This window comes from Heterocephalus glaber, unplaced genomic scaffold (genome assembly GCF_053883595.1).
Source record: "Heterocephalus glaber isolate CG9 unplaced genomic scaffold, H.glaber_assembly_v1.0 deba00001773, whole genome shotgun sequence".
In the NCBI taxonomy this organism is placed as follows: Eukaryota; Metazoa; Chordata; class Mammalia; order Rodentia; family Bathyergidae; genus Heterocephalus; species Heterocephalus glaber.
Window position 1 is genome coordinate 10,879,375 of NW_028258463.1, and position 11,702 is coordinate 10,891,076.

General features: G+C 62.9%; 1 protein-coding gene across 6 annotated transcripts; it reads right to left on the bottom strand.

Annotated features, from left to right (window-relative positions):
* Window positions 1-7,304: 7,304 nt before the first annotated feature.
* On the bottom strand, window positions 7,305-11,370 carry P3h4 (prolyl 3-hydroxylase family member 4 (inactive)). Of its 6 annotated transcripts, none has more exons than XM_021240332.2 (8): window positions 10,894-11,370; window positions 10,652-10,804; window positions 10,378-10,549; window positions 9,958-10,086; window positions 9,292-9,437; window positions 8,874-8,957; window positions 7,780-7,920; window positions 7,305-7,643 (listed from the first exon to the last, which is right to left on the bottom strand). In XM_021240332.2, exons 1-8 carry the CDS (start codon window positions 11,368-11,370, stop codon window positions 7,539-7,541), a joined length of 1,407 nt encoding a protein of 468 aa, XP_021095991.2. In that variant the 3' UTR covers window positions 7,305-7,538. The 6 variants fall into 6 exon arrangements, with proteins under 6 accessions (XP_021095991.2, XP_004859896.2, XP_021095990.2 ...); XM_004859839.4 differs by having other exon boundaries at window positions 7,776-7,920; XM_021240331.2 differs by having other exon boundaries at window positions 7,780-7,929.
* Between the last annotated feature and the right edge of the window lie 332 nt (window positions 11,371-11,702).

The following is an 11,702-nucleotide window of genomic DNA, read 5'->3' on the forward strand; positions in this document are numbered from 1 at the left end:
TTGGGTGGAGCCTCGTGCCCGCTCCGCTTCCACGGCCGCTTCTGTTTATGCGCTCGCCATTGGCCCCAGGGACTGTCAGTCAATACTAGGGGTGGACCCCTAACGCGAGGGCCCATCCTCACTCTGCTTCTATTGGCAGATGGAAAGTTGCTTCCCTTTGATTGGACGAGGGTCTGTCAGTAAGACTGCAGAAAAGACCAATGGAAGCTCCGGGGTGTGTCTTGCCCCACCCTAGCTAGGAACAGGTAAGACTCACTCTTCCCTTCCCCCTACCTGTCCAACAGGTGAGTCAGGGTGCGCCGTGGGAAAGGACTGACGCCTTCGCTGGTCAGCCAGCTCAGCGTCAGGCATGATGCTTCTTGGGCTTATTCATCCAGGCCCCTAAGTGGCATCGACACATTTGGAAAGCATTTCACAGGCTTTGCACTGAGCTGGACTTTTTTTACCCCAGAGATGAGCGCCCCTGTCCTGCAGAATTAGCAGGGCGCTAGTTTGGGTCCTGGCACTCAATAGCTGTATGGTCTTAGGCAAGTTAGTTCGCCTGTCACCCCGCTCTCCTCACAAGCGGATCGGGCCCATTAGCTTTCTCTTTCTCAGCGTGGGGGGATCAGACGAAGCCAGCTTCCAAAATGTTAGGGTTTAAACAATCATACGGGTTTTTAGGTTTGCGTGACAGTTCTGAAATACTGTTAGGGCCACAAAACTATCTCAGTTTGAAAATGAAGACGCTGGAGTTAAGAAAGGTCACAAAACTAGACCAGAATCTGGGTGCCGTGGGGCGTAGCTGTCATCCAGGGCGCTCAGGAGGCTGAGACAGGTGGATCACTGGAGCCCAGAAATTCGATGCCAGCCTGGGCTGCTCAGTGAGACCCTGTCTTGATAAATAAATTCTTCTAATTCCAAGTCCTCCCAAACCAGTGTTCCTCCTCCTGGAGGAAGAGCTCAGGCATAAAATGTCAAAGCCACAGGGAAGGGGCAGGGGACAGCGACGCTCTAGGCAGAGACAGAAGAGCAGCTGTTTGGCCCAAGAATAAAGTGTTGGTGTAAGGAGGCTTTGGTGGGTCTGGAAGAAAAGTCAGGCAGCAGCTCTAAAGAAAAGACAGCAGAAAGAAAATAAGACCCCAGGCTCCTCAGCGGAAGGGCCTGGGTCAGACACCAGAAAGAACTTTCCAGTCAGCAGGGCAGTCTGTCCTTTCTGCACTGGGTGACATGGGTGAGGCGGGCAGTAGCTGGTGCCAGGGCTCTGCCGGAATCTGTTCATGCAACATTTGAGAATCCACACAGAAATGGGTTCCGGCCTTCAGTGAGCTCATGGCATGCGTGGACACAGGCTGCGTGTGGGTGTGGGGCATGGTTGTTTAGAGAAGGTCCTTTCAAAAGCTTTACAGCACAAAGCAAGCTCTCAGACCAGGCCAGGGTGGTACCCTAGCCACCTCCCTGACCACTGTTCCCAGCAGAAAAAGGAGCAACAGCAGGCACCACCCAAGCTGTTCTGAAGTATGCTTCCCAAAGGTCTTCCCAGTGGGCCCCTTGCTCTGCTTTACTTCCCTGACCACCACCACCCACTTCCTCAGGCTTCCCTGGGTATCTGTTTTGTTTTTTTTTTGTACCGGGGATCGAACTCAGGTCCTTGTGCTTGCGCAGCAGGCAGCTAAACCACTGAGCTAAATCCCCAGCCCCCTGGGTATCTTTTTTGTCCTGTTTTTTTGAGACAAGTTCTCCCTAAGTAGTCCAGGTTGGCTTCGAACTCGAAGCCATTCTCCTGCCTCAGCCTCCCAAGTGCTGGGATTACAGGGCGCCACCACACCAGGCCCCTGGGCGTCTTTATCCCTCCTTCGCCTGCCCACCCCCTGCTTGCCTGCTACCTATGGGCAGCCCACAGCTGGAGGTGGAAGGAGTTCATCATTCTCCTAGGCCACCACTGCCAGGTTTCACTTCCTCCCAGCCCACACCCCTCCTGCCTTCCCTCCCCAGCAACACCGACACCCGGGTCCCAGCCCCATGGTTCCATCCCCTCCCCCCGTCCTGATTTCAGCAGCTGAGACGGGTAGGGGCAGAAATGAAGCTCCGGAAGAAACCCTGAGTGTGTGTCCCTCCAATGTCCCCAAACATGTCCTAGTGTGGAACGTGTCACAGCAGGCCAACCCCAAAGCTGAACTCCCGGGCTGGGCCTGGGGCCCAGGCTGCACAGGCCAGACAGGGCGAGTCTCTGCCCCAGATTAGTGTCCTTAGAGCCGAGGGGCAGCTGTGCCTGAGGAGCACGTGCAAGGAGGGAGTAGCTCTCTCCTCGAATCTCCTCTGGTGATTCAGAGGCCCCTCACAGGGCCAGAGACCTTCTCGGCTGGGACTTGGAGGAAAGGCCACAAGGCCACCTCGCCCAATCCCCTGGCTCCAAGCCTTTAAAGGCAAGGATGCCTCTGATTGCTAGAGCTCCAGAAAAGGAAACTGTCCACCTCCCATCCAAGAGGGCCCCTGCCCCCCTGTGCTGGCAGCGGTGAGTTCCTCCTGCTGTCTAGCTCTGCTCCCAGCCCTGCACTTGGACCTCAGTTTTCCTGCTCGGGGGCGAAATCCTTGCCCCTCCTGCTTCAGACACAGCCACTTCTAGAAGGGGACGGCCAGCCACACCGCAGGCTAGGGACACAGAGGGGCCTGTCCTCTGACTCTGCAGCAGCGACAAGGAGAACTGGCAGCTGAAAGTCCTCGATCAGGGGGTCAATACAGGCCCAACAAATACTAGAGAGGCTACCAGATGTGGGTGGCGCACACCGGAATCCCAGCACTCTGGGAGGCTGAGGCAGGAGGAACACAAGTTCCAGCCCAGCCTGGGCAACTTAGCCAGACCGTCTCAAAATAAAACACAAAAAGGGCCAAGGATGTAGCTCAATGCAAAGGCCCTGTGTTCAATCCCCAGCAGCACAAACTAAATGCTAGGGAGGCACCTTAGGCCTGGGATGGAGGCCTCGATCCTTGAAAAGGCCTCTGCTCCAGCCCTCCTGGGCGTCAAGGGAAGAAACCCGAATAACTCTTGTCCTTCTAGACCTCAGGGGGACCCGGGGCCAGGAGCCCTGGGATCCCTCACCCAGCCTAGACCCTGCTTTTAGGCCTGGGGATCCTTCCGACCCCGGAAGCTCACCAGTGGCCCGAGCAGGCTTAGGCCAAGGGTGTGCCATGGGCAGCTTGGGCGGTGGTGGCCGAGGGACGCCTCCCAAAGGGAGACTGGGCTGTGGACGGAGCCTGGGGCGAGAATGAATGGGCAACACCTGGGGCCCGGCCTGCAGCAGCCCTGACGTCACCAGGTAGTTTAACAGCTGGCTGGCTCACTTCGGACGTGCAGATCCTGATACCTGGCCTCCCAGCATCCCCCGTCCCTGCCCCGTGTCCATCCCTCCTGGCCCAGGAGAACAGCGGCTGGAAAGAGCCTTCGGCGGTGACGGTGACCGGAGGGACACGGGGCGGGGCAACCTTGTTTGCTGCCCTTTGTCCAGACGGAGTCCGAGGCGGAGGCGGAGGCGGTGCCGGCCAGGGAGGGCTCCTAATTACAGAGGGGGCAGCCACACTGGGACACCAGGACACTCCTTGGAGGGCCGGTGGTGTGTGGGCGGGGCTGGAATGCCAGAAGGGAAACAGGCGACCAGAAAACAAGAGATAGGAGGCCAGAAATAGTGCAGGCAGATGCCAGAGGGGCTGGGGAGGCTACAGAGCTCCGTGGTCCCCACTGCCCCAACCCCTGCAGCGCCTGGGGTGCAGACCCAGGATTTCTGGAGCCCCAGGACGGGTTTGGGCCATCAAGAGTATGATTTTTTTTTCCTTTCCTTTTCTTTGTTTTTTTTTTTTCCCCTGGTGCCAGGGATCGAATTCGGGACCTTGCGCTTGCGAGGGAGGCAGTGGAACCACTGAGCTAAATCCCCGGCCCTGTTTTGTTTTGTTTTTTGAGACAGGGTCTTGCCTTACAGTTCAGGTTGGCCTCAAACTCACTCTGTAGCCCAGGCTGGCCGGAACTCATGGCTATCCTCCTGCCTCAGCCTTCGAGCGCTGGGAAGACAGGCGTGCGCCCCCGCACGGGCTAGGAGTGTTGCTTTCTGGGCTGGGTCTCCCCGGCTCCCTGAGCGGCTCAGCCTCCCCTCCCCTCCCCTCCCCTCCCCTCCCCGAGTGGTTTTGCCGGGCGGGTGAGCGCGAGCTCCCCACCTGAGTCAGCCTGGCTCCTTCCTGCTCCACAGCGAGGGCCCCACCTGCGTTGGCAGCCCCGCCCCCCGCCCTCCGCGGGCCGCAGCTGCCTGCCGGGACACGACGCGCTTCCCACGGGGCCCGGCTCCCGCGCAGGCTCGCACGCGCACGCGCATACACTGCAGCAGTTTCTGTCCCCCTTGCACATAGCAGGAAACTGAGGCTGGAGCCGGGACAGGGACTTAGCTTTAAGGCCAGGAGAGAACGCAAATTCCTGGCAGGGCTGGGACTTGAACCCCCGGGGTGGGTGCAGGCGGCGGGTGGCCAGGGCCCGGCACCCTCCTCGGGGATCCGAATAAGTAGCGTAGACCTTGCGTCCTGCAGGTCACGGGGCGCCCCCCCCCCCCCCCCCGCGCACGAAGAACGCAGCGGGGAGCCGCCCCTCCCCCACCTGCAGGACCGGACGGGGCCGCCCAGCCCAGGCCTCGGGGGACCTGGGAGTTGCGATTCTTGAATATTTCATCAGCGCCTCAGCCTCCTGGAAGCCTCGGCCAACTTACAGCTCATGGATAATTTACGGGTGGCGGAGGGGGCAGGGCAGGGGCGGGAGGCCAGGACCAGGCTGTGAGTGTGAGGGGCTTTGGAGAGGAGCCCGGTGGGCGAAGTGGGGGACCCAGCTCCAAGGCCAGGGACTTTCCATTTTTGAGGATAGTGATGTATTAAAAATGAACAAACAAAAGAAAGGCTGTCGAACTGTGCTAAAGGTTAAAGTCACAGGACAAGCATTTTCTGACTTCATCCCTGCAGGTCCCTGTGATGGGGTACAGCCTCATTCAGAGATAACAAAACAGTTCAAGGGATAGCCAGGCGTGGTGGGACACTCCTGTGACCCCAGCAATTGGGAGGCTGAGGCAGGAGGATCCCACGTTCCAGTCAGCCTGGGCGACTTAGCAAGCCTGGAGGTGTAGCTTAGGGCCACAGTAACAGGGAGAAAGGCCACCTGACTCCTCACCCGGGCAGCCTGAACCCCGGCCCTCCCAGCCCTTCCTCCAGGAGGCCCAGGGGACTGAGCCTCTGGCCTCTCCCTCCACCTCCTCCGGGGCACAGAGCCTCACGCTTTTCTGATCAGAGAGCTGGGACAGGTGGCCCACAGTGGACACTGTCCCGTTGTCCCGGACTCGGAGACAGTGAGTTCTTTCAGGTGTCAAAGGTCAGTGTGCCTGTGGGGGAGGGGTAGCTCAGCAAGCACCCCGCCCCCTTACCTCAGTTTCCCCGTCACAGGCAGGTGAGGTACTGCAGCCTCAGGGCTGTCCAGGGGCAGTGATGCTATCCAGGCCTCTGCGCCTGTTAGGGCCCAGAGTGGTGATTAGGGGGTGATGTGTCCCACCTAGGCCTGGGGTCTGGGCTGGGACCCCAGGACACTCCTGTCTGACCCCCGTCATCTGGGAGTTTCATGGGGCCAGGGCCGGGCAGGGTCACAGCACCCGGAGGCCCAACCCAGGTCTTTGGAGTCAGTGTCCTATCTGGGATCACCAGAGATGTCCAGGAAAGCAGCCACAGGAGGCTGGAAGGAACCCCAAAGTAGGGGACCAGGGGGGCGGTACGGACCTTGGGCAGCACATTCTTTTTTTTTGGTACCGGAGATTGAACTCGGGTCCTTGTGCTTGCACAGCAGGTAGCAAAACCACTGAGCTAAATCCCCGGCCCCAACACATTCTTTTTTTGTGAAACAGTCTCACTGTGTAGCCCAGGGTGGCCTCAAACTTACAACGATCCTCCTGCCTCAGCCTCCAGGGCTCTGGGAGGACAAGCATGGGCCACCACATCTAGCAGTTGCTATCTTAAGTGGCCCCAACATCTGGGTCCTCACGGCCCCAACATCGGGCCTAAATCCCATGGAGGTGCTGGTCAAGGGCTTTGACACCCTACAGGCCTGGCTTCCTCTCCCAGCTCCAGTGACAGACAAGACACCAACCCCAGGGGCTGGGCACCTTCTTCCTCCCCTGCTTCTCTAGGCAGCTTTAGGGTGGCCCAGCCCCGCACCCGCCCAGGAACCCTGGACAAGTCAGGAGCAGGAGGGGAGCTGAACAAAATAAAAGATCCCAGCGCTTCGCTCCCCATCACGAGTGTGATCACTGTGGCTGCAAAAGTGTACTAAAAAATTCTTTTTAAAAAAGAGAAATGTTTCTGAAATCACACACAAGCTGGGGTGGGAATAACCTCGGGGTGCCGAGGACACAGCGCGCAGCCTGCAGCAGCCGCGCTGCCCGTGCGGACGGGCGCTGGGGAGGCCCAGGCTGACGCTGGCAGGAGAGGAGGAGAGGCCGGCGACGCCCAGGGAAGGGGAGCTGAGAGACGGGCGCTGCGCGGGTGCATCAGCACGCACACGCACAGGCGTGGACAGCTTACGCGCACTCACGTGCGTGCACGGGCGTCCGCCCGCTCGACCAGCAGCCCCTCGCCCCGCTCTAGCTGCTGATGTAGGACATGTTACGATGTATGTAACTCAGTTCACTGCCGGTCCCGCCAGAACAGGAGCTCCGAGGCACGGGCCGGTCTGCTCTGCTCCCGGTTGTGCCATGGCGCCCAGTTGGTGTTCAACACGAGCGTGGCGTGAACTCTGAGCTCGCACACGCAGCGCTCGGTCAGTCCCGAGGCCGGAGCGGCCGTCCGCGGACCCACACACCGGCCACGCGCGGGATTCCAGAGCTCGCGCTCGCGGCCGGGCTGGCCAGGGCATCGCCGCCAGCCTGGGGAGGATGGGATGGGCAGGGCCACGGCTCCGCCCCACCTGCCCGGAGGACGGAGGACGAGATCGCTGGCCCTCGGCAGCCGGACTTTGCCTCTGGCCCTCGGGTGCACCGTGGTGGTCCAGGGAGGTGGGGCCGGGGAGGCGCAGTGGGCCCTGCGCATGAGGGGGGCTAGGCAGCCAAGGGCCCTCGGCGCCCCCTGGCATCCACCACGCCCAGCAGGAGCGGTGCCAGCCCGGAACAGGGCGCCCATCCCGTCCGGACCCTCGCCCGCGCCCCCTGGTGGCCGATGCGGATCGCACCGGCTCCCAGCCAGAGGTGTCGCCCGTGTCCTCCCCACTCCTGCCTCACGCCTGCCCCACGCCCGTGAACGCTGCAAGCAGACAACCATTCACCAACCGCGAACATTTATTGAGCACCGACGGTCTATGCGGGAAATCCTGGACGCCTGCTCCAGTGCTCCTCGGCCCCGCTGTCCCTCCGACACTCAGGCCGGGCCTCCAGCTGTGGCCTGGGCTCCCACAGGGGGTACCCAGGAAGCAGAGGACCCCGTCAGCCCCTGCACACCCGGACACAGATGAGCCAGCACCGCGCTTGGTAGGGACAGGCCAGCGGCGTCCATGGTCAGGTTTTCATAAATAGTGCTTGCTGCTGCCCTGCTTCCTGAGCTGTCCAGGGGTGTGGTGACCCCTCGGGTGATCCCTTCTCACGCCAGCTCAGGCTCTGGCTCTGAAAGGCAGAGGAGGGCACAGGGATGAGCCCTGACTGCCCACCCTGGCCTGGGGCCTGGCCCTGCTGGAGGAGGAGGGGACAGGTCTCAGCCCTGGGACCCAGGACACCCCCAGCAGAGGGCCCCCTCACCAGCCTCGGCATCGTCCCCCTTGGCATCCGGCTCCTGCCACCAGTCTGCGTAGAGTCCCTCCTCGTAGTCGCCGTCACCCTCAAACTCCGCATCGGACAGGGGCCGCTGGGGCTCGGGGGGTGGCTCCGTCCCTTCCAGTTCCATCTGGAGGGGCTCAGGGTGAGGGGTGAAACAGGGTCACTGGGGGCGCAGGCCCAGCCAGCTCCTTCCTGGCCAGGGGACTCTTATTCCATCTCAGTCCCCCAAGCCCCCTGAGGTCAAGCGGCAGAATGGCATGGGTGTCTGGCCCTGTGACGATGAGCACTGCAGCCCTCATCCAGCCTGCCCAGGGCACAGCCACCCTGGCACTGCCCTGCCTGGACAGCTCCAGCCGAGCCCGAAGAGCCGGGCCTGAGCCCGGGGACCTTCGCTGATGCCCCCTGCTGCCAGGACCCTGGGCCGCCTGGACCTCTCCAGCAACAGTCTCCTTCCCCACAAGACCTGGGACAGGGACCGCACCTTTGGTGGCTGGTAGATGCCAGCAGGCAGCAAGTGACAGGTGACAGCCACCAACTGGCTCCTACTGTCAGAGCTTACTTCAGGCTGGCTCCCCCAGGGCTTGACAGTATTTTTCAGCACTAGGGATGGACGCACAGCCTCCACACTGAGCTACATCCCCAGTCCTGTTTTTTCTGACGGTGTCTCCCTGAGTTGTGAAGTTGTTCAGGCTGGGTTTGAACCTGGATCCTCCTGGCCCAGCCTTCCGAGTGCTGGGATCACAGGTGTGCACCACCACGCCCTGCCCACTTTTCCCCCTTGATCTCACTTAACTCTCACCACCACAAAGTGGAGATGTCACTTCGGACTCGCTTGAGACTAGCCAGGAGTGGCCAGGTTTAAGCCACCCTGTCATTCCCACGCGGTGTGAGGCCAGATGGAGCCAGGTGCCCCAGGAGGAAGGGGCCGGGGTTGGCCCTGAGTTCAGGGCCTTGGACCTGCCTACACAGAAGGCAGTCCAAGCTGGGCCTGGGGCGGTATAAGAGGGTCCTGGGGATGCCAGGGCCAGCAGAGAAGGGCAGTTCTGGGACCCCGAGGCCCGGTGAGGCTGGGACACTGACCTCGTCATCAGCCTGCAGGTGTGCATGAGTGTAGTCCAGCAGCTGCCGCAGCTCAGTCGTCTGATTGTAGTAGAGCGAGGCCTCCTAGGGGAAGGAGGCCGGGGTCAGCAGGTCCTACTGCCACAGGGACAGAGGAGGGATCTGCACCCAAGCCTGCTGTCCTTCTGGGGGAGCAGCGGCAGCTCGTGCTGATCAGGCAGACACGGCCACCCGGAGCACTGGGCTGGGGGCCTCTGGGGCTCGGGGAGAGAGCACCAGGACCCATCAGCGATCTCTGTCACCCACAGGAAAGCCACCCGGTCTCCTGCCCCTGCCCCCTGTCTGCCAGTGCCAGGTTCAGAAGGGTCAGTGACGTCCCTTGGCCACACAGCAGCCAGACCCTGCCCTGCCCTGCCTGGAAGCTGAACTTGGTGCCCACCTCCCGAGGCAGGAAGTCCTCGTCCCCCAGGCCCCAGCGTGCACGGTGGAAGCGGTAGTACACCAGGTTCTGCTGCATGACGCTGTCCCCAGGGTCGAAGAGCATGTAGCTGGCAGCGCTGCGGGCGGCCTGGTGCATGTCGTTCACTGTGGGCGGTGGGACAGTGAGGAGTCACCCTGCCAGGCCCTTGGGGACAGTGGCTCCCTCCCATGCAAACAAGCAAACGTGGTGCATCCCGGGTGCCAGGTGCCCGGAGGCCCCCCTCACTGCTGCCCCCATTTTACAAAAGAGAAGTTTGCAGCCCAGGGCTCCGGAGGCTGAGCTGGCCAGCACAGCTGGGAGGATGGCCATGCTGAGGGACCCCCAGCCCCAGCCCCAGCCTCCGAACCCTGGCGTCAGAGCCCTGTTGTCCCTCCTGCCCTGCGTTTCATAGCCACGGCACTCACAGCTCTTGCCCTCCATCAGCCTCGGTTTCCCCATCTGCAAAGTGCAGTGGGTCCTGGGGAGGTCCGCATGAGCGAGTCCGGGCTCTGTGAGCCGACAGTGCTTAGTTGTTGGCAAGAGGCCCCAGTTCTGTCCACGAGTTCCCACGCAGCCTTCCCCAGACCCTGGCTCCATCCCCTGACCCCAGGCTCCGGGGAGGCCCTGTGCTGCCCCCTGGCTCACACTTGTAGTAGGCGAACTGCATATAATGGTACATGGTGGCCACGAACTTGTCCACGAAATAGCCGCCCACGTTGGGGGTCAGAGAGGGCTCACAGTCCGCCTTGCACTGCAGCGACTCTGCAAAGAGATCTGGGGGACAGGGCGGGGGCTTCGGTGGGCCCCAGCTCTGGCTGCTGCCCTCCCTCCTGGCCCAGGATGTGCCGCTGGTCACCAGGAGCAGTGTGGGTGGCAAGCTTTGTGCACAGCGACTCCGGCTCATGGTGGGATTTCTCACCTGGGGCATCTGCTTGGCACCTTCCTAGCCCCCCTCTGGGACGCCCGGCACCTCAACACCCCTGAACCCTGGGTCTTGTCCGCAGGAGCTCTTCGCAGCTGCTCCACACCTGTGCCCCCGTGTGTCGGCCCTCGGTAGGCGGGTACCTGCTATGGCCGGGTAGAAGTCCTTGAATTCCACCTGCTCCTGGGCCCCCTCGCATCCTGCCAGACACCGGGCAAAGACGGCCAGGTACTCGGCCAGGGCGCGCTCCATGCCCTCGGCACTGCTTCGGAAATCACCGCTGTTGTAGAGCTTCACAGCCCGGAGGAACACGGCCTGGGGGGGGACATGGGGGTCAGGGAGACCCCAATCCCTCTGCTCCTCTACATCCTACGGGCACGGGCGCGGGGTCCTAAGCATCCTCCTCCTGCCCTGCACCTCGTATGGCTGGGCCTCCAGGTCTGTGAGGGACTCATCAGGGATGTCCACCATGCTCCGGTAGTAGGCCAGATACTTGGCGGTCAACTCGTGCTTCGGGTTCTTCTGCAGGAAAGTGTAGGCCGCAGCCACCGCCTTCTCCACCCGATCGTCCTGGGGGCAGACAGCGAGGAGCGCGAGGTCGGTGGGGCGCAGTGTGCATCCTGGGCGCCCGTCCCTCGCGCTCTCCTGGCGGCGCCCACCTTGAAGAGTGCATAGTGCAGGTACAGGTAGGGCCGGCGGCTCTGGAAATCGCGCAGCAGCTGGCGCGGCGGGTAGGGCACGCGGAAGGCGGGCAGCTCACTCTGGCAGCGGCGCAGGCAGGCGGCGCGCTGCAGGACGGTGCTGAAGAGCCGCAGCTCTTGTGCCCAGGCCTCGCTGCCGTCGGGGTCCCCGGGGCCACCGGGGTCTCCGGGGTCCCCGCAGCGCGCGTGGCAGAAGGCCTCGCTGTCTCGCAGCAGGCGGTGCAGCCGCAGCGCAGCCTCCAGCCCGTGCGCGCTCTCCCGCCACGCGCCGCGCTCGTACAGCTCAAGCGCGCGGCCGTAGGTGGAGGCGAGCGGCGCCAGCGCGGCGGGCGGGAACCCGCGGAAGCTATACTGCTCGTACTGCGCACGCGCGGCCGGCGGGGGGAGCAGCAGAGGGAGCAGGAGGCCGAGCAGCGCGCGCGCCACGGCCGCCATGGCCGCGCACGAGCCCGCGCCCCGATCCGCGCCCTTGGTCCAGTACCTCGCGCTCCACCCGAGGCCCGCGCCCTGCGCCCCGCACCCGCGCCCCGATCCCTTGCGCCCAGGGACGACAGGGCCCACGGAGAGGGTGGACAGGGTCGTCAACCCTGCCCCGCGGAGGCTCCTACAGCCCCGACGCCCAATCGCGGGCGCTCCCTGCGGAGGAGAGCGCGTGGGGTTCGCTGCACGCCCGCGTGAGAGCCCGCCAAGCCCCTCCCCACGCTGCGCCCCGGACAGGACCAGGGAGGCGGACCCGGGACGTCGGCTGCCGGGCTGTCCGCCCCGCC